We start from the raw sequence: 27,024 nt of genomic DNA, 5'->3' as shown, positions 1-27,024 counted from the left end.
CTCTTGACTCATAGTACCCTGAGGTGACTTCACACATTCTTCTTTGTATATGCTCCTTTTCCTTTTTCCCTGGTTGTTCGGGCCCTCTAATGAGAGACATTAGCTGTGTAAACGTGGACAAGTTATTTGAGCCCACTGTGCCTATTTTTTTCATTCATTAAATGAGGACTACAATAGCAAAATTGTTTCAAGGATTGACTAAGTTAATGTAAGTACAGACCTTAGATCTGTGTCTGGTACATAGTAATATTATGTAAGTCATTAGTTTTTATAATAACATTGTCATCCCTATCACATATATTATAAATATGTACGTGGATGTCAGTGTTTTTTTTTTTCAGAGAAATGTAAGCTTCCTTATAGTCCCATTTCCTAATACATTTTCTGCTATTTATCAAGTTATGAAAAAATGTTTTTAAGTAAGTAAATAAAAAGATAAAGCTCCTTTGCTATTGTTGTAATTCTTTAGAGATTGAACTTTTCCTAAAAGATACTGCTTTAGTTTGATGGGCAACTCAACTCTTTAGTAAGGCACATTCCTTTGTAAAACTTCAAAATGTCCCTCTCATGCTCTCTGTCTCTCATTCTCTCTGTCTCAAATAAATAAATAAAATCTTTAAAAAAAAAAAAAAAAAGGGGGCGCCTGGGTGGCTCAGCTGGTTAAAACTTCAAAATGTCCTCAAACATAGGGCATAATATTTAATTTTTTATTCATTCATTTAACTCAGCTGTTAATAAATGCAAATCCCAGGTAAAGCAATTCAGTCCTTACCTTACTGTTTTAATTTCATGATCCATAGCAATGCAAAGTGGCTCAAATATCTAGACAGGATGTTAATATGTAGTGCTAGAAAGCTAGATGACCTAGTGATTCAGTAATCATATTTCTGTGTTATGCCATTGTTTGTTTCTATAGAATTTTACCCTAAATAGTTTCAGAAATACTTTCAGACAAAATGAAGAACATTAAATTCACTATCTAATGGCATATGAATTTTTTTAAAGAATTTTAGACAAAATTGAAAGGAAGGTATAGAAATTTCCCAAATACTTCTTGCCCCTACACATGCATAGCCTCCCCCACCATCAGTATCATTCACCAGAATGGTACATTTATCTTCTGTGTGGCAGGACTGGTAGGAGGGTGGTGGAATATGTGAAACAGCTTTGAAAATCATTAATTGCTTGATAAATGCAGAGAACTGTAATGAAGACCTTTCTAAATCATGGAATCTGCATCTCTCTATTATTTGACAGCAAGACGAAGGGGAGTGCCTGTAGCCACATATCACATATGTCTCAGAAAGGAATTGTGGATAAAGCCCTGATTAGGAGAACCTCACTTCATCTAGTGACCATGATGAACCTACACTGACACATCACCATAGTTACCCAAAGTCCATAGTATACCTTACAGTTCACTTCTGATGTTGTACTTTCTATGGGTTTGGACAAAATTATCATGACATATATCCAACCCTGTAATAGCATACAGAGTATTTCACTGCCCTAAAAATATTCTGTGCTCTGCCTCTTCATCTCTCCTCCCACCCCACCCCTGGGAACCACTGATCTTCCTACTGTCTCCATAGTTTTACCTTTTCCAGAACGTCATATAGTCAGAATTGTATAGTATGTAGCCTTTTCAGATTAGCTTTTATCACTTAGTAATATGCATTTATGATTCCTCCATGTTTTTCAGAGCTTGATAGCTCATGGGTTGTTTGTTTGTTTGTTTTTAGCACTGCATAGTATTCTGTTAGCTGGAGGTACCACAGTTTATTTATCCATTCATGTACTGCGGGACATCTTGGTTGCTTCTGTTTTTGTAATTATGAATAAAGCTGCTATAAACATCCATGTGCAGGTTTTTATGTATACCTAGGTTTTTAACTCCTTCAGATAAATAACAAGAAGTGAGATTGCTATGCCATATGTTAACAGTATATGCTTAATTTTGTAAAAAACTGCCAACTTGTCTTCCAAAGTAGCTATAGCATTTTACATTCCCACCAGCAATGGATGAGAGTTCCTGTTACTCCACGTCCTCACCAGCATTTGGTGTTGTCAGTGTTCTGGGTTTTGCCCATCCTAATAGGTATGTAGTAATATCGTATTGTTTTAATTTGCATTTCCCTTGATGACCTATGAGTAGCAGCATCTTTTCATATATTTATTTGCCAACTGTATGTATATCTTCTTCGGTGAACTGTCAAAGTCTTGGTTCATTTTTTAAACTTGTCATTTGTTTTCTTACTATTGAGTTCTAAGAGTTCTTTGTGTATTTTGGCTAACAATCCACTATCAGATGTATCTTTTGAAAATATATTCCCTCAGTTTGTGGCTTATCTTCTAATTTTTGTGATGTTGTCTTTTACAGAGCAAAAGTCTTTGATTTTAATGAAGTCCAGCTTAGTAATTGTTTCTTTCATGGATTGTTTTTGTTCTCATATCTAAAAAGGCATCACCATACCCAAGGTCATCTGGGCTTTTCCTACGTTATCTTCTAGAAGTTTTAGAGTTTTGCATCTTACACCTAGGTCTGTGATCCATTTTGTGAAGGGTTTGAGGTCTGTGTCTAGATTCATTTTTTGCATGTGGATGTCCAGTTGTTCCAGAACCATTTGCTGAAGAGACCATCTTTGCTCCATTGTGTTGCCTTTGTTGCTTTGTCAAAGATGAATTGGTCATATTTATAGGGGAACTTCTTTTTAATTTAAAGAGACCATTTTGAACTACATATATCCTATTGTGAAGCCATTTTTCAGTCAATTGCCATGGTGACCATTTGGAAATAAATAACTGTCTACATTTAAGACCAGAAAAATCCCTCTCAGAAGATATGCAAAGGTAAAATCGAAGGTGAACTGCATTGGGCAAATTTATTTAAACTTCATATAAGGTTACACACTCATGGAGTTACTTCCAGATGAAAATGCATATTAGACACACCTTGATTTCCATTACAGTAGTCCCAATTTCTTTTAGGCTGTCAATGTGAAGATTAGGAATTATTTTCACGTGGGAAATCTGCTAAATAAATCACTTGAAGTTTAAAAAATGCTAAGCTACCACCTCCCAACAAGCAGGTTTGCAGTTCTCAGAAGCAGAATGAAGTGGGATGAGGCTCATTTTAAAGTAATGATAGACTAAGAACAACAATACCGAGTGTCTTGGTACCCAGCCCCTCCCCCAAGATAAAATATATTTCATCGTTACAAGTTAAAAGCTTTCAGATTTCTGGGCTAAAGAAAAAGGCGTTTTTCTTCCAAAGTGAGCTTGTTGGTTTTATTGATTCTCCTCTATTTTGATTTTACATGTGGGTGGGTGGGAAGTGTATTTCTTTAATATATAACAATGCTGTTTCCTCTATCACAAAAGTTTTCCATTTTATTTTACCTTTTAAATGCACTGAAAATTTAGTTTCAATAGATTCTATCATCAACTTATCAAATTTATTCTGCTACTATTTTTTGTTGTTTGGGGTACATAAAAATGCATTCTTACAATTGTCCTTAAATTAATTCATATTTAGGTAAGATCTAAAAGTGTACATCCTGCCAATGTACTTAGAAAGTTAAGTAGAATGGTAAAGGTCTTCTAATAACTGATTTGAATGGAATCTGGTAAATTGAGATAGAGTGAAAATGGTAGCTTTCAATAAGGAGAATTATTCATTGGGGATACATGTTCGTCTCCCAGGTTTTTCTGATTATGAGAAAACCTCTCATAATTTCTGATCTTACTGCTTTGCTACTGAATGATTTTGATAGTGTTACTAGTTAAACTCCACTATTTAAATATAAAATTATAAAATGGGAGGAAATACATGGAGTACTATAATGTGTTTCAGTATATAAAAAATATTGAATCTACATATATAAAATACATATTTTTGTATACTTTTATTTGTAGTGACTTTTTTCCATGGGAACAGCCTCTTCTGAATTGTTACCTGCCTTCAAATTGAAGTTGGAGGATAGAAATTTTATTTACTGCCCCACCATGTCTTCATTAATTGATGACTCACCTGCTCTGTTTGTCTTTCATGTTTTAAATGCTCTGATCAATAAGAATTGACTCTTCTAATTCTGTATTTGGAAGTGAGGGATTATTCCAGCCATATAAACACCTACTGGGAATAGACTTGCAACAATATAAGCTTTAAGAATCATTTGGCTTAATTTGTCAAAAACACTTCTTTTTATGATAATAATATAAACTTAAAGGATCTTTTGTTTCATTTGTCAAATAATACTTATTATCTAACAACTGAAGCGTATAATCTTTGGTGGAAACTGCTGGGTCTCTAAGTGGTATTTTTATGTTTGTTTCTGGCTTGGATTCCAGAAACCACTTGCTCCTCCTGTTTTAGATAAATGAGATGTCCCACAGCTGTGGAGATGACAATTCCAGCCTTTCATTGTTCAGCTTGGTTTTTTCCATTGGTTCTCTTTGACCCTCACCCAGATTATCTAAGCCTTAGAAAAAAAGAAGAAAAAGTGATTCTTAGTAATAATCAACATAAATGTAAACCTGGCCACCTCTTTACTAACTCCAGTCTGCCAACTTGGAAACATGTAAACCCATCCATTATTTAGTGTCTGTTTCATTTTCCTCCAAATGAAAGCATGTTTTGTTTTTTTTTTTAAATTTGATTTTTTTTTTAAAGATTTTATTTATTATTTGAGAGAGAGAGCACATCAGAGGGGAAGGGTCAGAGGGCGAAGCAGACTCCCCGCCAAGCAGGGAGCCCGATGCGGGACTCGATCCAGGGACTCCAGGATCATGACCTGAGCCGAAGGCAGTCGCCCAACCAACTGAGCCACCCAGGCGCCCTTAAATTTGATTTTATTGGAGCATTCAAAATAGCATAATGATTTGTACTTTTGACCTAATGGTATTTTGTGTTTCCTCAATAGAATTTTACCTTTTTTTAACTTATGATTTTGAAACTAAAACTTATTTCAAGATTTTAGAATTGTGAATAGCAAAGCTTTATTTTGCTGTCATGTCTGTGCCTTTGTTCTTCGTATAAAAATAGAAAAAACAGTCAAGGTAATGAATGCAGCAATCACAGGTTCATGGTTTATTAAAACCAAATTTCTGGGCACCTGGGTGGCGCAGTTGGTTAAGCGACTGCCTTCGGTTCAGGTCATGATCCTGGAGTACCGGGATCAAGTCCCGCATCGGGCTTCCTGCTCGGCAGGGAATCTGCTTTGTCCTCTGACCCTATCCCCTCTCAGGTGTTCTGTCTCATTCTCTCTCTCTCAAATAAATAAATAAAATCTTTAAAAAAAAAAAAAAACAAATTTCTTAGTCCCTTCTTAACTACTCATCTGTGTACTTTGAGCCTCATCCATGTCCAGTTTACTCTTCCCTACTCTTGGCGAACCCAGTAAGATACACCCTTCTGAGTTAGCACCTGTGTTTCCTTACATCATTTTATCCTGGAAGAAGGAAATCTAGGTTCAATATTAGCCTAAACAAGCCCTTGTTGTAATATCAACATTGTAAAACCAAATATAAACCATCTCGGAATTAAACACTGTAGAATCATTTGAGAGACCCTTTTCCTCAACAAGAGTTGGATGCTGACATCCAACTCCTAGGGTGCTCTGTATATCATAGTCCATGGAAATGGTGCCTCAGGAGGAATTCCATGTACAGCCTACACAGGCATACCCAAGAGCCCCGCTTAATTTCCATTAGCTTAATTGGTCCAATATTTTTTTTTAATTTTTTTTTTTTAGATTTCATTTATTTATTCATGAGAGACAGGGAGAGAGAGAGAGAGAGGCAGAAGCAGGCTCCCTGCTGAGCAGGGATCCCGATTCGGGACTCGATCCCAGGGCCCTGGGATCATGACCTGAGCCGAAAGCAGACGCTTAACCATCTGAGCCACCCAGGCGCCCTAACTGGTCCAATATTGATCACCATCGCATCTGTCTTATAATTCCTCACATTTCAAAATAAACATTTTTTTGTTGTAAGCTACAAAAAATTCCCTACTATTTGGAGGTCTTTATTTTTATTCTCTATATTCCAACTTGAAAAAAATTGATCTTTACTCAATATTATAACTGAATATAAATTTTTACATAAACATAGCTTAGTAATATGAAAAAATAAGGCAACATAAAATGTATTCTGTCATAAAATAATGATCTTAATGAAGATAATAGAGATAAGAGTTGTTCAGTGCTTTCTATGTGGCAAGCTCTGTGCTAAGTACTCGATATTATTTAACATTCACAATAACCCTTGTGACATTAGGCATGTTTATAGTCATTTTTACATCCAGAGAGGTCAAGAGTGAGAAATTGCTGAAGCTCATGTGGGTAATAAATAGAATAGTGAGATTTGAATCCAGATTTGTCTGACAATACTTCTGGACTCAAGCTCTTAACCTATATAACCTACATGTATTTATAAATGGGATCTTTAATAGCAATACCAATCATCATCACTATCATCTACAAATATTTCCAATATTCCACAATTGGGATATAATAAGCAAATATTGACTCCACTCTTTGTATCGAAATTCGTATGTTCTCCAAAAAATTCACCTGCTTTTTTGATTGGATAGCTTTGCTCTTTGCCCTCTGCATATGGCCTGCTCAACTTAGCTTTGGCTTGCGCCAATTCTCCTTACCAAGAATACCCACATTCTTCCTTCTTCCACCAATTCATCTATTGTTTATTCATCCATTAGCTCGGTAATCATGCATTAGTTCCTGGGACTAGATTCAAGATTTAGCTCTCAAATTTTACCCATTTTTCAAATTCCAGCTCTAGTTATTACAACCTAAGATGATTTCATTCTTTTTATCTTCTATTGCACTCTTTAGCCAAACCAAACACTTAAGGGACTACAATTGTTTTATGCATTTCACTTTTATTTTCCTAGCTAAATATGTAGCATCCTGGGAACATATTATATGTAACATATTTTGTATACCCCCTGGAAACTTGCCTAGTATTATAGTATTATGCACATAGCAAACATTCAATAAATATTTATTGACTGACCAAAGTTGGTGATAATTGTCATGCTCAAAATGTTATATGGCATGTATAGATACATACTAAGAATTTCCCTGAGTTTTGCATATTTTTGTAAAGTTGCCTGTAGCAGAAACTCCTTCCTCTTCAAGATGCTTTAGTTGCATTCTGAATACTATTCTGAAATCAAGAAAGGTTCATTAAGAATGATTCTTTTAGGGTCGCCTGGGTGGCTCAGTCGATTAAGCATCTGCCTTCACCTCAGGTCATGAGCTCAGGGTCTTGGGATTGATCCCCACATCGAGCTCTTTGCTCAGCGGGGAATCTACTTCTCCCTCTCACTCTCCCTCTGTTCTCTCTCTCGCTCAAATAAATAAATAAAATCTTCAAAAAAAAAAAAAGAATGATTCCCCTAGCTTCGACCTTTGACCTATATGATTACATCCTCCTTCTCTCTGACATTGTTCTCTCTCTGTTTTTCTCTCTTTTACCAAACCCCTTCTTGCTGCTGTCTCCATTCTATTTAACATCATTTCTAAATGATGGATACAACTATCTGGTTTTCGTTTTCAGTGTATTGTTCAGAAGCATCTAATACCCAATCAATCCATGTAATTTCATGATAACCTTTTAAAAATTTTTTTCATTTCTAGGAAAGAAATATAGTAGGATTTGATTAAATGTAATTTATAGTTTATTGTCCAACTGAATCTAAGCACTCTTTTGTTATCTTTATAACTTAATTGGGATTTTGTACTTATTCTTCAATTCAATTCTATCAGTCTGTTTCATAGTTAAAAGTCTTGTTGAGGGGCGCCTGGGTGGCTCAGATGGTTAAGCGTCTGCCTTCGGCTCAGGTCATGATCTCAGGGTCCTGGGATCGAGTCCTACATCGGGCTCCCTGCTCCTTGGGAGCCTGCTTCTCCCTCTGCCTCTCTCTCTCTCTGTCTCTCATGAATAAATAAATAAAATCTTTAAAAAAAAAAAGTCTTGTTGACTTAAAAGTTTATTTGACCATCATAAAATTAACTGATTTCTGTTTTTCCAAATTGGTGAGATTCTTAACTTCATAAAGACATGGGAAGAATCACCATTTAACGGCCATATATCCATTCCAAATGTATTTTCAAATGTTACATGAAACAAAGCAAAGGATATCTAAGATGTTGATATTATATCTTGACCTCAGACTCTGACCTCCTGTTTCATAGGAAAGATTTTTTTAAGATTTTATTTATTTATTTGACAGAGAGAGACACAGCGAGAGAGGGAACATAAGCAGGGGGAGTGGGAGAGGGAGAAGGAGGCTTCCTGCTGAGCAGAGAGCCCAATGTGGGGCTCGATCCCAGGACCCTGGGATCATGACCTGAGCCGAAGGCAGACACTTAAGGACTGAGCCACTCAGGTGCCCCAGGAAAGATGTTTTTAATCAGTGTTTTCATCTCTAAATGACAAAAGCTCTCTAGAGGGTACCATATAGCATTGAGCTGAACAGAAATTTACATAGCCATATTTGACCCTTTTCCTCCAGCCTTTGGCATCAAAACTGTAAAAAATCTTGTTCATCTCATCTCCTTGATATTTATTAAATATGCCTTCTTCATTAAATATTTTCTTTCACTAGTCCTCAATATCTTTCACCTTGACTATTGAAATAGCCCCCTCTCCCTCTTACCCACTATTACCAGAATTATTTTTCTAAAATACAAGCAGGAACATGCTACTTCTCACTTCTTGGGAAATAATTACATACTCAAGAACCTTTAAAAGTTTGTAAAATCAAATTGTAATGCACCACCACATCTTGACATTCAAATATATCCTTCCATGCAACCTAATCAAACCAACTAGGAACCATTTATCAGGTCGTCCTACTGTTTCAGTCATGTTTACCCATCAGCCAAGAATTTGCTTCCTCCCTTTTTTTTTTTTTTCAGATTAAAACCATACTTACCCTCTAAGTCTCAGCTTGAATACCACCTACCCTCAATTGTTCTCTGTTCCATCCACCTGATGGAAATGATTACATGTTTCTATCTTATAGCCTCTTTCAAGTATATGTATATTTTAAAAGCTTGTTTCATTTTTTTAATTTTTTTTTGAAGATTTTATTTATATATTTGACAGAGAGAGAGACAGCGAGAGAGGCAACACAAGCAGGGGGAGTGGGAGAGGGAGAAGCAGACTTTCCACCAAGTGGGGAGCCCGATGTGGGGCTTGATCCCAGGAGTCTGGGACCATGACCTGAGCCGAAGGCAGAAGCTTAATGACTGAGCCACCCAGGCGCCCCTAAAAGCTTGTTTCATTTTGCCTTATCTATATTCCTTCTCTTCTCCACAGTTGTAAAATTCTTGAGGTTTGGGATCATGATTTTCATGTTTGTATATCCCACTCTGCCTGGTACCATGTTTTGTGCACGTGTGCTCTGGATGTTATTACCATCTTCACAACCCTTGTCTACAATAAAACACTTTCACTGACATCTCTAATTCATTTGTTGAAAAATTTTAAGCACAGTTGACCTATTCATATCATGGTTCTTGAAATTCTATACATGTTGCCTTCCATTCTTCACTTCCATTTTAGGATTCTTCAATCCAGTATGAATTCATCCAATTCTGTTATAATTCCCCTCACCAGGGTCACCAGTGACCTTATTGAAAAATACTGTGAACTGTTTTCAGAGTTTTTCTTTTTCATTCCTGGTGAATCATTTAATATTGGGATTTACTTGAAACCCTCTGTCTTAGTCCACTCAGGTTGCCATAACAAAAATTCCATAAACTGATGCTTATAAGTAACACTTACTTTTCACCAGTCTGGAGACTGGGATTCCCAGAATGTGGTCCCAACAGATTCAGTGTCTGGTGAGGGCACTGTTCCTTGTTCATAGATGGCTATCTTTTCACTGTGTCATCATACAGCAGAGGGGGTAAAGGATCTCTGTATGTTACTTTTATAATGTACTAATCCCAGTCATGAGGGCCCTTTCTAATGACCTAATCACCTCCCAGAGGCCCTACCTCCTAATACCATCACCTTGAGAGTTAGAATTTCAACCTATGAATTTTGGGTGTAGACACAAACATTCAATCTAAAGCGCTCTCTCTCATGATTTTTCTGATTATCTCTGCCTCCAGGTTTTCCCCTTCACTTTTATAACTATTTATTCTAATATCCTTTGCTGAATCCTAGAATATAGACCTCAGGAAAGTTTGAAGCAAATGATGTATCCAGGAATGATCATGATATAGATATAAATTAAAGAGAATGGAGTGAATAAGATCACCTAGAGAAAATGCATTCTGTGACAAGAGGAGAGGGACTAGTATGGAACCCAAGAAAAGCCAACTTGTAAAGAGGGCTGGGCAGTGCAGACTATAGACCACATATAAAAACAACTTTTGCTTGGAAAAATATCTAAATCCTACATTTTTATTGTGACACATTGTTTTAGTATTGTATCAGTGTGTGAACAAGAGAATAAACCAGTTATCCACAGATTCCTTTCAAATTTTGGAATTCCATAATTTTAAATAAAAATAACTATTTCTTTTTTTTTTTAAAGATTTTATTTATTTATTTGAGAGAGAGAGCATGAGAGGGGGGGAAGGTCAGAGGGAGAAGCAGACTCCCTGCCGAGCAGGGAGCCCGATGCGGGACTTGATCCCGGGACTCCAGGATCACGACCTGAGCCGAAGGCAGACGCTTAACGACTGAGCCACCCAGGCGCCCCAAAATAACTATTTCTTACAGTCACAGCTACAATCCTAACAAAAGAATGAATTTAAATTTTGTCATTCCCACTTTAGTGACAGAGATGGCTGAAATCAAACCAAGTATATGGTCCAATAAAGGTACAGGAACCTCATCGATGAAGCCACACCTGTGGTGGGTTTGAAACAAACACAACAAAAAGAGTGAGAGTGTGCTTACAGGGTCACGTGCCGAGCCCGAAGTTCATAGCTGTTGTTAGAGCTGCATCATGGGCAGCGATTAAGATCAAAAGGCTGTCTAAAAAAATGGAACATATAGCCTCAGGCCAAATTTTAGTCCATACTAAGGAAAATGTCCACTTTTCCCTCCCCTCACAGCTCATTTCTTCTATTCTTCTTTATTCTTTTCCAGTCATGGGCAGACTTCCTATTTAATTTTTACACTCAAGATTTTAATTCCTATTATATAAAGAGAATTTGGTAAAAAATCATATGATTCTACTTTTATACCATATTCCTAAAGGCCTAAGGAGAAACAAATTCTCTTAAAAGATGTAATGAGAGCTAAAATAATATAGTCCTACTATGCGCCTTTGAAAAAAATGTTTGAGGCTCTGATATTATTATTCATGGCTTTAGTAAATCATTGTTCATTATTACTCACATTTAGGAAGTATAATCTTTATTACTTCCATTGGAATATTATCTCAGATTCTGCAACTTAGTGCCTTCATTTAGGATAAAATGTAAAATATTACAGGGCCAATTCATTACTCTTCGAACATATATGTGTCTTCTTACTCTCATTCCATAGACTGCCATGTGCTTTACCGCTGGCAAAATCGTTATAATCAACAGTATGGAAAGCTGGGCGAGAGTTAAGCTAATTATAATATCTTCAGAATCTCATAACAAGATTTGGAAACCAACTGCCATGCAAAGATTGTTTTTATTCACTCCCTCAAAAATCAGAAAATTATGATCAATTTGTACAGTGCTAGATGCCAAAGCCATGTGGAGCTTTATAAACCTCAGTCAACAAGAAGTTCTCTTTTTAGTTTATCTTTGATAATGAATGATTTTAATTTCATTAAACATTGTGTGCTGCAAGGACTATCTGTGAGCTGAAATATTAAATTGAGCATATTCAGCTAGTAGATTTTATTATTTAAGCTGGATTTTTCATTTAGAGAACTGGGACTCAAGGCAAGTATCAAGATAATTTTTTAATCCAATCTCCTCACAAAAAAAGCAAATTAATAAAATTTTGCCCTGATTATCTGATTATTTCTTAATTTTCCATTTCACCTCTAAGGACTGGATTTGTGTAGTGAAGTAAAATATTGTATTCTAATCATTTTATTATTTTGTCTTCTCTCCCTATAAAAAAATGATAGTTGTGAGAATGGAAATTATGTCTCTTCTTTTATTTTTAACTTATTTTCCCTAATTGCTAACAGAGTAGTTAGCACATATTAGGCCTGCATAAATATTTAACAATTGAATGAAGTCAGAGTCTAGCCTTAGAAAAAGGAACTTATTAAAGAATTACCTCTTTTGGGGCACCTGGGTGGCTCAGTTGTTAAGCGACTGCCTTCGGCTCAGGTCATGATCCCAGGGTCCTCGGATGGAGCCCTGCATTGGGCTCCCTGCTCAGCGGGAAGCCTGCTTCTCCCTCTCCCACTCCCCCTGCTTGTGTTCCCTCTCTTGCTGTGTCTCTCTCTGTCAAATAAATAAATAAAATCTTTAAAAAAAAAGAATTACCTCTTTTTTCCATTCTTATCTCTATTATCTTGTAAATTATCTAAGTATTTCTAATAACAAAACCACAATGCCACACTTCAATCACATAGAAAGCTTGTATTTCCGTTCTTTTTCTATCAGCAGAACTTCTAGAGGCACACAGTTGAGAAGAAATAAGTTCAATAATTATTGATTTATTATTGATGATTCTCCCATCAAATCGATGTGATCACTGTGCTTATTAAATGCAGATCTATATTTTATAGCATGAAGGAAAACCTAACATGTGCAGGCTACATTTTTGAGCATTTACTATGTGGTAGAAGTAATATGTGCTTTGCTTACATTATTCTAATTTAACCCTCTCAGCAAACTGATGGCATACATATTACTATTCACATTTGGCAGGATAGAATATTGAGATTTAGAGTTAAGTATCTTGCCTGATATCATGCAGCTAATAAATAATAGAGCTGTGATTTGTCCTTAGATTGACTTCACCATCCATTCTCTGCCCACCGCACCACACAGCCAAATACTAAAGTGATTGTATGTCAGAGGGCTATCACACTTGTCTTTGAAGCCATCATTGATTTCGTTCAAGTTATTCATGTCACAAATCTAACATATTTTTTAAGATAAATCTGATTTTAAGTGTAAGGAACTCAAGTAAGAAACCTATTTGTTTTTATTATGTTATGTTAATCACCGTACATTACATCATTAATTTTTGATGTAGTGTTCCATGATTCATTGTTTGTGCATAACACCCAGTGCTCCATGCAGAACGTGCCCTCTTTAATTCCCATCACCAGGCTAACCCATCCCCCCACCCCCCTCCCCTCTAGAACCCTCAGTCTGTTTCTCAGAGTCCATAGTCTCTCATGGTTTGTCTCCCCCTCCAATTTCCCCCCCTTCATTTCTCCCTTCCTGCTATCTTCTTTTTTTTTTTTTTAACATATAATGTATTATTTGTTTTAGAGGTACAGGTCTGTGATTCAAAAGTCTTACACAATTCACAGTGCTCACCATAGCACATACCCTCCCCAATATCAGGCAATGCAGACACTAATTGTTTTCCTTCCTCTCATTCCTGAGAAAACAATTAGTGCCTGCATTGCCTGATATACAAAATGTCAGTTTTACATAATATTTATGAACCTGCTCAAATCTGTCGAACTTCGCTACTTTTTAAATTTGGAAAGCTTCTTCCTTCGATACGTTTTTGGGCTTGCTTGTTTGTTCATTAATACAAATGTCATATAGCTTAAGTTATGATACAAAAATGATTCCATTAGATTGTAACCTCAGTGAACACACATACACCCCCACACACTGACACACTTGCCCACAGTCTCTTTATTAATTCACACTGATTTTGAGCTCATAATATCTAGGCTTGTGAATAGTACATAGGAAATTTTCACATAATTTCTGAAACCTTTGAAAACCACCCCTGTTATCTAACTAGTAAAAACTTCTGTGATATGATTTTAACAATATTATGGATTTTTTTTAATATGTTCTTGATCTATCTTATGAAATAAAGAGGTCAGGCTAATTGGAAACAAAGAATGGCTTAAATGTATTAAACAATGCATTTAATACCAAAGCATGCAAATATCAATCAACATGTCAATCTCCCTTGTAAAGTTACATGGCTTTTCATATTAGCATTTGATTGAGTCCACCAAAGGGAAAATATGACTTAAATATAAAATGGGCTTCTGAATTAGGCTCACTATAAAAAAATACTAAAGAGAATTTTATTTTCAAGATTCCACTGGAAATCAAAAACCATGTTGTTTCTCTGGGTAGCATTAGTTAAGGAAGGAAGGAAGAAAGAAGGAGGGAGGGAGGGAAAGAAGGAAGGAAAGAAAGAAAAGGAAGGAAGGAAGGAAAGAAAAGGAAGGGAGAGAAGGTAGGGGAGGGAAGGGAAGGGATGAGATGGGAAGAAAGAGAAAGGAAAGAAAGAAAGAAAAAGAAAGAAAGAAAGAAAGAAAGAAAGAAAGAAAGAAAGAAAGAAAGAAAGAAAGAAAGAAAGAGAAAGAAAGAAAGAAAAAGAAAGAAAAAGAAGGAAAAAGAAAGAAAGAAAGAATAAATTCCACTGGGGTCCCATTGGCCAAAGTGAGTGACCAACCAAATTGATGAAATCAATATGCAGGTCAAATACTTTTGCATACCAAAGCTATTATAAATGTAATAATGCTTCAGTATGGATGCTTCTGATTTTTAAAGGGACATTCCCAATGCAGAGCAAATGGACTCATCATTTCAGCTTTAATAAAAACAAAAGCATAAATCATTTGAATAATCACTTACAGTTTGTGGTAACAAAATGTGACCTATGTTAATGCAACGAACCTCCATCTCTTTCTCTAGATGCTTTCTCACAGTTGTCACTGGTATTACTTTCCTTACTCTAGGAGCACAAATATGTTCCACTACTGTAGACCCTATGTCTCCTTCAGAGATTATAAACAAAGACTAGCAATTCAGAGATAACAGATTTCTGTCTTTTTTCAGTAATTCTCCCTTCTAAGTGTAGTGAAACTGACTTCAGAAAAACAAACATAAATCCCCTTACTCTGTTTCTTTTTTCTTTTTAAAGATGGAAAATAAACCATTTTACAATTCCACTGTCTCACTGTATTATAATACTTGATGTAATTAAGATTGTCTTTTGAACAGATTAAAGATACAGAAATGTTAAAATGAAGGAAAGCTCATGCTTTGTTTTTGGTTTTTTTTAAGATTTTATTTATTTATTTGAGAGAGAGAACATGAGCAGGGCAGAGGGAGAAACAGACTCCCCACTGAGCAGGGAACCTGATGTAAGACTCGATCCCAGGACCCTGGGATCATGACCTGAGCCCAAGGCAGACACTTAACTGACTGAGCCACCCAGGTGCCCCTGAAAGCTCATGGTTTTTAAGAGAAATAGTCCTGTTCAATTTTATTTAAGACTTACTTATTGCACCTAAATTTCATGACTATTGTTTTGAATCTTAAAGTAGTTGCTCTAAGTTTCATTTTTAAATTAATTTATTGTCTATTATAAACATTCTATTGCCACAGTTATACTTTTTTTTTTTTTAAGATTTTATTTATTTATTTGACAGAGAGAGACACAGCGAGAGAGGGAGCACAAGTCGGGGGAGTGGGAGAGGGAGAAGCAGGCTTCCCGCGGATCAGGGAGCCTGATGCGGGGCTCGATCCCAGGACCCTGGGATCGTGACCTGAGCCGAAGGCAGACGCTTAACGACTGAGCCACCCAGGCGCCCCTGCCACAGTTATACTTTTAATACTTTGTGTCATTGAACACTTGTAGATGGCACAAATATAATAGCCAAGATACATAGTATAATCAAAGTATTTAAATGAAAACTAAAACAATTATTTCCACAGGTATTAACTTCCATTTGGTGTATGTAGATGCAGATGTATTGAAATTAATGGATATTGTTAAAAATTACATTCATTTTTTTTTCAGATCCCAGAAGTTAGCAGAAATGATGAGGAAGAAAATGACTATGAAGATGATATTACCTCACTACTTGCATATTCTCCCAGTAAGTGTTCCTGGATGTTATGAATATATGTATATATGTAGCATCTGTATTAAGGTACATATAACTGGTAGAATAAGACTGAAGAGAGCATAAGAGAGCATGGAAAGGCATTTAATTAACTGCATGACTTTTAATTTATAATATGGTAGAAATGTTACTACATTATCTTGCTAGTTTAAATACTTCTATTAAGGGGCGCCTGGGTGGCTCAGTCATTAAGCGTCTGCCTTCAGCTCAGGTCATGATCCCAGGGTCCTGGGATCGAGTCCCGCATCGGGCTCCCTGCTCAACGGGAAGCCTGCTTCTCCCTCTCCCACTCCCCCTGCTTGTGTTCTTTCTCTCTTCAGTTGTTAGTCTTTCCTACCCAGAGAGAATACACAAGTCAGGCTGATGCAAATATTCCATTTGACAACTCTGTTTTTTCATTTTTTTAAAAAACAAAGTCACATTCTTTTCAGACCTTAGTTTTCTCTGCTAGGCAATGAGAAGCTTGGACTACAACTCTCTCTAAGATCCTTACTGGCTATAATAGGATGTAATTCTAATTTCTAATGTCTGAAGACTAATTCAGTCTTCTACCCGTTATTCCAGATTCCCCTGATATACAATAGCTTGCTCAGCATCTTCACCAACATGCTTGATAGGCACCTCCCACTCAGCATTTCCAAATCCAAAAACCCTAATGCCTGACCCTTTAAAACCTACAACACCTGCTGACTTTCCCGTCGTCTCAGTAAGCGAAGATTCTTTCCTTGTTTAATTCCATCCAAAAACCTGGGAGTCTCCGTTGCCTTTTTTACTTCCTCTCTCACCCCATATCCAATACAATCAGACAGGACTGTTGACTCTGCCTTCACAGCATAGCCAGCATTCAGCTGTTCCTCACTCTTCCATGATTTATCCTAATCCATCCTGCCGTCAGCTTTCCCTGGATTATTGCAACAGCACAGTGGTTCTCAGCGAGGGACTATTTCCCACTCACAACAGAGGATCCTTGTCAATGAACAGAAGCTTTTTTATTATCATGACTTGAGAAGGGAGGTTTACAACTAGCATTCAGTGGGTGAACACCGGAAATTCTGCTAAATATCTTACGATGCACAGGACATACCCCACATGACACAGGATTATCTGTTCCAAAATGTCAGCAGTACTACTATTAAGAAACCTGGCGTAAGCAGCTTCCACATTTGCCAGCCCTAATACTCTATGCTCCTGAAGGAGTTAGTCATTTTTCTGTTCCAAATTTCCCAATACTTTCCCATCATACTTATCCTCCTCATCATCTAAAAAGCCCTAGATAACCTTCTCGGTCCCATCTCTGACCACTCTCTTGTTTGTTCACCGCACGGTGACATCTCACATAGCAAGCATTCTCTGCCCGCAGGGCATTGCCCTTTTAACACTGCACAGCTGATATTCAGCTAACCATTATTGACCACTGGTTTCTCAAGTGGTAGGCAAATTGACCTGCAAATCAAATACAATTAAATACAATGTCTATCTAGCATAATTTGGCAAATCAGTAAACACCTTAAAAAGTTATGGCATAATACAAAATAATGCTAAATATTAATGAATTAATGCACTGATTTTTAAAGTTGCACATTTTATTTTTGTTTTTAGTAGTAATAAAACTGATAGTGACCATTTATTTATTATGATTTAATCCTCAGAAGAACTGCCTATAAAGAGAAAAATGTTATTTCCATTATTTATAGAGAGCAACCTCATTTCCACAGATCATTTTTTTTTAAAGATTTTATTTATTTATTTGAGAGAGAGAGAATGAGAGACAGAGAGCATGAGAGGGAGGAGGGTTAGAGGGAGAAGCAGACTCCCTGCCGAGCAGGGAGCCCGATGCGGGACTCGATCCAGGGACTCCAGGATCATGGCCTGAGCCGAAGGCAGTCACTTAACCAACTGAGCCACCCAGGCGCCCCATCCACAGATCATTAGGACCTGGAATTGTCTTGTGTTTGAAATTCTGTGTGACTGGACTCAGGCCTCAGGCTCCTTAATGAGATAGGGGGTGAAGCACAGCACACCTTAGTTGGCAGATTTCCATTGGTACCACCATCGCTATGAAGCTTGCTAAAACTCACTGACCACTACATCTAACTCTCCAGGGCTGGATTCCAGGTTTGGACGTTTTTGACAAGGACCAAGGAGACTCTGTGGCTTAGAAAGTGCATACATAAAACGTAAACACTGAATACATAAACATAAAGCAGCTACAAGTAATTTCCTATAGCATGAGTGTAATTCTCAGTTGATGATCGATTTGCCCAGACAGAAATAGTGAAGTTCCTTTGCTAGCCTGAGCCATAATTCCTTTTCAGTGACTACATCAATGACTCCATCAACATTTCTAGAGACTACTTTATTTCAGGCTCAGTGCTTGGAGTTAGAGGAAGAAAGATGAATGAGATTTGTGCAAGAGATCTCCTTCTGTTGGCTGCTCTGCTTAGGCTGTTAATTAAAGAATCTTGGTCTGCAGTTCTAGTACTGAAATTACATCTTTCTCACGTGAAAGGAAAGAACAATAAAAAATAAAATTCCATGTAGAAATATGAGTACCATCATGGCACGATTTTTCCTCATCACTAATTTTCTCCCATAACTGAAAAGTTTCTACAAAGTAACTGTGCATTGTTTAAAAAAAAAAAAAAGGTCCTTTTTCTCCATACTCTGCCAATTGGCTTCTTTAGCCAAATCTCGGCTTAGCAACACTTTAAAACAACCATCTTCTGCTTGTTTATTGCACTGACAACAACAACAATTCACATAGTCCCTCCAATTTAGAGATTCCAAGTTTGTTTTAAAATTTTGTGAATCCTTTATTTGAAGCAGAATTTTTATAAAGAAAATTTAAACAAAAAATTTTAAGATTTAAAGTTATTGCATTATAATATCTTTTTTCAATTCTTCCCGAGTGGTTAGAGGGTATCTGTTGTGTACACTATAAAAACAAATGATGTAATCATGATTCTTAAGATGGAGGGAATTTGGATTATTTGGTTAAGCTTCAGCATAGAATATATTTTATAGGTGACAGAACTGAGTCTTAGAAAGATTTACCTACTTTTGGTGATTTGGATGCCTTCTCCACCAAAAAATATTAACATATTTTCAAGCATTAAGGTATAATCGGGTGATAATTATATATTAAAATATAATTAATAAGATCACATTATTGTGATAATAATGATAATCATTGCATTATTTACAAGCAAGTTAAGGTTTATTTTTTTCCTTGTATTTACCTTTTCCACAACTTACTTTTTACTGATTAGGTCAGTTATACTGTTTTCTTTTCTTTTCTTTTCTTTTTAAAGATTTTATTTATTTATTTGACAGAGAGAGACACAGGGAGAGAGGCAACACAAGCAGGGTGAGTGGGAGAGGGAGAAGCAGGCTCCCCGCAGAGCAGGGAGCCCGATGTGGGACTCGATCCCAGGATCCTGGGATCATGACCTGAGCTGAAGGCAGTCGCTTAACCAACTGAGCCACCCAGGCGCCCCGGTTATACTGTTTTCTAATAAAAGTGCAGTAATACAAACATATATATAACTCTGCTCAAACAATAACTCTAGAGAACCAGAATGTTATTGTATGCATGAGTGTGTCGTATAGTGAGTGAGGTAGCAAGATATGACGAAGCTTTAACTGTTCATTTGGTAAATATTTTAAAAGCCCAAGAATGACTATTCACTAAAATTATGCGCTTGTCATCTTTCTACCATATCAGCTCATAAAAGCTTTATTAGCAGTACTACCACTTCTGTATGAAATTAGAAAATATGAAATGCCTCCAGATGGTGTGTTTAAACGAAATCTACCATCTTCATCATGAACAGCCACACAGAACCCAGCATTATATCGCGCAAGCGGGCGGACTTCATACAGGCGGCGTGCGGAAGGAGCTGAGGCCGATGAACTGGCAAAGGAAGAAAAAGAGAATGCATTGGGCACAGAGGCCGAGCAGAGCCTCGCAGAGGTTGGAGGTGGGAGTTCTGTGACCGAGTATGATGATGACTTGTATGTGTTCATTCCTGGAGACAATCCAGAACATAATGCACCAGAGCAACTCGTGAGCTGCAGACCCCCTCTCCCCCCCGCCACGACCTGTAGCTGCTGCCTCCCAACTGGAAACACCGCACTGCACATTACAGGGTACGTTTAAGGTTAAAACAACAACAACAGAAGTTTGACAGCCTTCCATAGCATATAGTGCAGTGGCAGATTTGTTACAGGGAAGATCAGCTTTTAAAACCAAGAGCAGCTTTCCTGCTCTTCCTTAACTAAGGCCTCAGAAATCAAGCAAGAGATACCTGCCACTGATTCACCCACAGCCTCTTTCCCTCCCTCCCTCTCTCTCTTCCTTTCTTTCCTTTTCTCTCCCTCTCCTCACCCTCTTTCCTCCCTCCTTCCCTTCCTCCTCCCCTCCCTCCCTTTCTTCTAGAACAGTCTCATTATAAAGCTTTAAGTAAGTAAAGCAATAAAACTTGGAAGGAGTCTGTAGTCCTTCACATAAAATGAACCTCAAGAATCATGTGGGAAAGTAAATGACAACTTTCCTTTTAAAAAGTACTCTTAGTTGTCTGGCAAAAGGAAAAGGCTAATGTTTTACGGATTTGAAAATGACCTTGGGCACTTTCACTCCACTGGTAGCTGCAGGGGAAGCAAGTGGTAAAGAGTTTATCACACACTGCATTGAGACCGAAGTCTAAGAACACTCAATATATTGCTAAAGTGGAAGAACAGTTAAAGGGCTATGATTACATTTCTTCCCAAATGCAAGAATGACCTGTGTAATGGGGGGGAGGGGGCGTGGGGGAAGGGGGTGGTGCAGGTACCATCAAGATGAGCTTCCGTGTTGGGCGCCTGGGTGGCTCAGTTGGTTAAACGACTGCCTTCCGCTCAGGTCATGATCCTGGAGTCCCTGGATCGAGTCCCTGGATCGAGTCCCTGGATCGAGTCCCGCATCGGGCTCCCTGCTCGGCAGGGAGCCTGCTTCTCCCTCTGACCCTCCCCCCTCTCATGTGCTCTCTCTCTCTCATTCTCTCTGTCTCAGATAAATAAATAAAATCTTTAAAAAAAAAAAAAAAAAAAAGATGAGCTTCCGTATTGGACTTATCTGGCTGGAGTGTTCAACAGCCTAACAGACTTCCAGCTCCAGGTTCACTCTACAGTCACTAATTATCACCCACTGTATTGATCACTATTTTATATCTACTTTCCAAATTCAAAAAGTGTTCTTACAATGAAGTTTTAATAAGAAAGATGAAGGAAATATCTGTTATTAAAACTCCGTTTGTCATTATACTTTTTAGCTGTTGAGCCCTAGAGGGCTACAAAATATATATAAACACTGTTTTAAAAAGGTGGATTTTGAAGCCATGAAATTTAGCATTTGCATCATTGAAGGGCCTATCTCTATAAAGGTTCAAGTTGATGAACATAAACCTTTACTAAGGTTATACACTGTATTTAGAGATGAAGAGTCCTCCTTAATGGAAAATATGGAAAACCTCATGGTCACGCCTCTGATTCTTTCACTCATTCGACAAATATTTATTGATTACCTACTATGAGCCAAGCTCTTATAGACCATTGCGATAGATCAGTGAAGTAAGTGTATCAATACTGGGGGTGGGAAGAGAGACATAGATAAGCAGCACACTGACAATAAAATTCTGGTATATTTTCTCACTTTCTACAGATGTGAATAATTTCATATAACTATTAAAATACATTGTTAAGAAGGCAAAGTTGTCGTTTATCAGGCTAAATCTCTTAAAAGGACTAATAATAAATAATATTTTCCCAAATGTAAATTTTTATGCATAGTATATTGGTTAGGAGGTCTAAAACTGCTCTATAGAGACTATTCACCAGATATCTAAAACCAGAAGTATACATTGGCTAATATATCTTCTGAAAAGTACCAAATAGAAAAAGCAAATAAAACAAGAAAATCCCCACTTTTTATTTTAAAACTGTACTTTTATACTTTCTATGCAGTGTTACTTTTGATCTCATCTTTCATAGGGCTAATATTGGAAATATTGTAAATGGAAAATAAAATGTCAATATTTTTTCTTAAAATTCTTTGATTAATGTCTTAGTAAAAAGTAAGATTAGAAGCTACCACTTCTTCTTTTTTTTTTTTTTTTTTTTGCCGGAGATTTGGTATGGGTTCTTTGAATTTAGCTAGTGATACCTTCAGAATTGTCTTCTAAGACTAGTTTCATATGCCCTCAAATTATCAAAAAAGTGAGGCCCCCTCCTCATATCCTGAGCATTAGATTCCCCATGATGGATTTATGGGCATATTCACTGGAGAAAACAAGAATACAAAACACTATAGAACACTTTTTGGTTTATAAAGAACACATTGTCCCTTTTTATCTTCACAACACACATGCAAGACAACAATCACTATGATCCCTCTTTGACTCAGACCCAAGACCACAGAGCCTGTAATTAGAATGTATCAAATACTTCTATAAACAGGCTTCCTGGGCTTTGAAGAGTCTTCTCTTTGTTACACACTCTTCCTCTAATTTTTTTTTCAAAAATTAGAATGATAGGAGTGATTTATTTTCAACTTTATTTACTAATGTACAGTTTAAATTAAGAATGCTCAAGCCCCACTTTGACATGAAAAGTGGAATCTGATACATTGAGAAATAAAAAAGTAAAATGTGTTATTTCTGGTGCAAGCCCAACTTTAGAAAGAGTTGGGAAGGAAGGTGGGTGGAGAAAAACAAAGGGAGTTAGCAGCTCAGGAAATGGGTTGATAAAAGTAAGATAGTTGACACATTCCGCTAAAAATGAAACACTGTAAAAATGTTTCCCACACACTTAATCTGGTTTCACCTGTTATGCTGTCAGTGAAACAGAAGTCATGAAGTCAAAATCTCAGTACCATATTATTCATAGGGAGAAAGGCAAGTCATGCTGATTTGGAAGTTAGTGCTAGGCATGTAGTCATTAGTACTTCTTGGCTTAAACTAACTGAAACAATCAGATTTAAGACTCCTTTGGGGGAGTCCTCATGAGCCTACCCAGAACAATGGCTGAACTACTTAAGATAATATATATTTTATTCTGCTCTACAACTTGTCTTTCTCCTTAGCTTCTACATTTTTCCACTAAAATATCCATAAATAACCTAAATTTTTTTGGTCAGATTGTCACCAAAGAGGAAGCAGAATTGTTCTCCCTTCAGTCACGTGTGTGAATCTCTCAGAACAACCCACAAAAGTAATGATTTTTCAGTCAGTAACTGAAATTCTTTCCATTTTATTGTTTTCATTAATGCTTTAAGCAAAACATCGGTCAAAAGTCTAATTTTTCAAAGATTTTATTTATTTATTTTAGAGAAAGAGAGAACGGGTGGGGAGGGGCAGAAGGAGATGGAAAGAGGGTCTCAAGCAGACTCCATGCTGAGTGAGGAGCCTGACAGGGGGCTCGATCCCAAGACCCTGAGATCACGACCTGAGCCGAAAACAAGAGTCAGACGCTTAACTGACTCTGCCACTCAGGTGCCCCAAAAGTCTAATTTTTAATAAAATTCCCATTGGTGTGGCAGGGAGCCATCAAAATGTTTTCCAACTTATTCATTTACCAAAGTATGCGATACCTTTGTCTTCTAAATAACTGCTATAAAATATTTTAATACATTCTTTAAAAAATATGTAAAGATTTTACTGGCTATTAAAACCATGAAAGATTACTCTTTTCATATGAATTAATCTTCAAGTCATTGATTATCCATGCCACCTTGTCACAAACCCTACTTTCAGTGTTCTTTATCTAAGAATGAGGTTCATGCTGTCTTACAGACATCAAGAGTTGCATTTTGGAACCTCAGTTTGTTAAGCCACAGTGAGACTTCCTGTAAGAAACCAAGTGATGGCATGTTTGGCTAGTCCCCCTGTCATTTTCAGATAAATTGAATGTTAGGCAAAACACCCAGTGCAAGCCCAATGAAAGGTGAAATAACTTCAAGTGAAAAAAAAAAAATCTTAGCATATTCTGCTTGAAAAACAGGTTTTCCAAAGCTTTTAGGATTTGAGGCTTAGTTTTATCACTCGATTTTCTGATATTAAATCCCTTATAAGTTATCTGGAAAATACTTATATGCCTATTTATATGTTTTCAAAGAAGTCCATGTTTTAAACAAACCTTTTTTTTTCTTTAAGATTATATTTTTAAGTAAACTCTACTCCCAAAGTGGGGCTCAAATTTACAGCCCTGAGATGAAGAGTTGCATGCTCTACTGGCTAAGTCAGCCAGGAGCCCAAACAAACCGTTATTGTTTTTTTTTTAAGATTTTTTATTTTTTATTTGACAGACAGAGAGAGAGTACAAGCAGGGGGAGCAGCAGGCAGAGGGAGAGGGAGAAGCAGGCTCCCCGCTCAGCAGGGAGCCCGATGTGGGGCTCGATCCCAGGACCCCGGGACCATGACTGGAACCGAAGGCAGACACTTAGCCATCTGAGCCACCCAGGTGGCCCCAAACTTTTTCTTTAAACAAAGTTAACAATTACAAACTGCAGGAGAATATGTTAGTAAATTATATAGTGTACTTTTCTTTTTGAAATTTATGAGAGTATATATAAATTATTTGGGGAGAGTTTCAAGGAAGTGACAGATGGACATCAACAATATTGCATAAAATAGAAGAGTAACCACCATCTAAATATTTCATAAGCAGGGAAAATGGTGGAAGGCCAGACGGAAAGAAGTCAAAATTGGTGTGATCTCGGAGCAAGACAAGAAACAGGAGGTGAACCCAAAGAAGAAGAAAAGAAAGAAGATGAAAAGGAGCAGGAGAAGGAGGAAGACCCGTACACGTTTGTTGAGACTGAAGACAGTGACTATGACGTGATACTGGCCAGTATGAGTACAAAGAAAAAATTGGGGAGTCGGTCTTTTATTATAAACAGACCTCCTGCCCCTACACCTCGACCCACAAATATCCCTCCAAAAGAGGAAACCACACCTTACATAGCTCAAGGTAATGCTTTTTGTTGTGTGTGTGTGTGTGTGTGTGTGTGTGCGAGTGTTTTGGGGGTGGGAGGAATTGTCTTCTTTTTAGTGGGGTCAAAAACCCCAAAGATGAAAAATCCAAGTCATAGGTGAGTTCTATTGGCCCATTTTTAAAGTTAGAAACAAGATGAATAAAGAAAACAAGAACAATGGGTAGGGTTCTGGTTTCTAATTCTTCATTAAAGAAGGATAATTTTGACAAATTATCCAAGAACATGAAACCACAGCTTGTGTGGAGAAATTCTATTTGAAACTTTTTCTATAATTCTCTAAGAGGGAAGCTCAACTCCTATGAATAATTTGCAACACAAGATAAGAGGTAAATACTTTACTTTTGCCCCAACTTTACTTTTTGCTCCTAATTCCACGTAAAATAACTTTAAAAACCTAAAAAGTTGTGAAAACTAGAATCTCAGATATACAACCACAATTACTCTGATAATTGTACTTCACCCCAACAATTAAGATTCACTTCATCTGTCATGGAATTTCTACTTCATTTTACACTTCAATTCTTCTTTCTCATTTTCTACTCAGTTGAATCTGAATTAAAAAACTAACAGATCCCGGAGCTTTTTTTTATATCTATAGCCCCAGCAGAGTACATTTACACTACTATTATTTTCTGGCATTCTTGTATACTCTGTTTGGTTTGATGTAGTCCACAAGTCCATTGTGTCTGAGAGATGGACTTTTATTTATCAGTGCGTTGCATGCATTTTGGGGCTAAAATACCATCCTAGGAACTGATAAAATGGGATAAAACAATTTCTTCATCCTTGAGGAATTCCTAGGTGATAGATATGCAAATAAATATCCAGAGTACAATGTGACACTTTTTTAGAGATTTTATCCCCCAAAATGTTTGGGGGATAACTAAACTGAGAAGCAATCAATTATACATTCAAACAATTTAAACCAAGTACTCAAACAGAACATTTAAATGTATACCACGAACCTGCCCAAAAGAAGCACATTTACTCATCTGTGCTTAATATGTTCAAAAGAAACCATTCTATTGCTTAAGCATTATGTTTTGAGAAATTTGTATAAGAAAATTTAGTGAGTATATATAATTTCCAGTGTACAATATATTTACTCAACAGTGTTCTGCTGATAATGTTCAAGGAACTATTAAAAATTAGAAAATAATAACAAATTAATAAATGTGTCAGCTAAAATAAAATGTCAACTGGAACAATTATCTAGATTATTAAGGCAGGGATTAGCTGTAATTAGAAATTCTTCGATTGTCTAGCATAGTGACATCTAGGATGTTACTAGCTCTTAGACAAGGATACTGCCTCCCAATAAGTATTTTTTAAAGAGAGAAGAGAGAAACAGCTCAACACAAGAATTTAGTTGTATTCGAGAAATTTCTGAAGTGGTACTTCGTCCTCTGTATCCCAGTCCTTGGGGAGTTCTCAGGACCACAAATAGAGACTCCTATGTTGCGGTGTTCTATTTTTTGCATTTTATCTTCTCATCCTTTTATGGGCTGTCCTATTCTTATTTTCCATGAGCTCTTTCTTGTTCTCTATTTGGTTTTGGGGGGATTTTATTTATTTATTTATTTGACAGGGAGAGAGAGCACAAGCAGGGGGAGTGGCAGGCAGAGGGAGAGGGAGAAGCAGACTCCCCACTGAGTAGGGAGTCTGATGCGGGGCTCGATCCCAGGACCCTGGGATCATGACCTGAGCAGAAGGCAGACGCTTAACCATCTGAGCCACCCAGGCGCCCTTTAAGAAATTTTAAAAGCTATTTATCTCCCCTACTTATCGCAAGTTTGACACCCTTCAGCATTTATAAGAAATCTTTCTAATTCAATTACACAATGTGATTTATTCTCCTTTTCATTATTTATTCCTTTCCTCTTTCACTGGAATTTACTTGCTTTCCTCTCCCTTTTGTGCTATTGATTGT

The 27,024-nt window shown here is 36.9% G+C and overlaps 1 protein-coding gene across 1 annotated transcript in view; it reads left to right on the top strand.

The window, feature by feature from the left end:
- The window catches only part of BANK1 (B cell scaffold protein with ankyrin repeats 1), a 270,561-nt gene that overhangs the window by 209,471 nt on the left and 34,066 nt on the right, over nucleotides 1-27,024 (top strand). The window contains 4 exon segments of the mRNA XM_021680373.2: nucleotides 15,961-16,039; nucleotides 19,900-20,153; nucleotides 20,155-20,215; nucleotides 24,767-25,069. Coding sequence (XP_021536048.2) covers nucleotides 15,961-16,039; nucleotides 19,900-20,153; nucleotides 20,155-20,215; nucleotides 24,767-25,069 — 697 coding nt within the window.

The sequence above is a fragment of the Neomonachus schauinslandi genome, chromosome 2 (assembly GCF_002201575.2).
Source record: "Neomonachus schauinslandi chromosome 2, ASM220157v2, whole genome shotgun sequence".
Classification (NCBI taxonomy): domain Eukaryota; kingdom Metazoa; phylum Chordata; class Mammalia; order Carnivora; family Phocidae; genus Neomonachus; species Neomonachus schauinslandi.
Note: the sequence above shows the minus strand (reverse complement) of the source record. Positions and strands in the feature narration are given on the sequence as shown.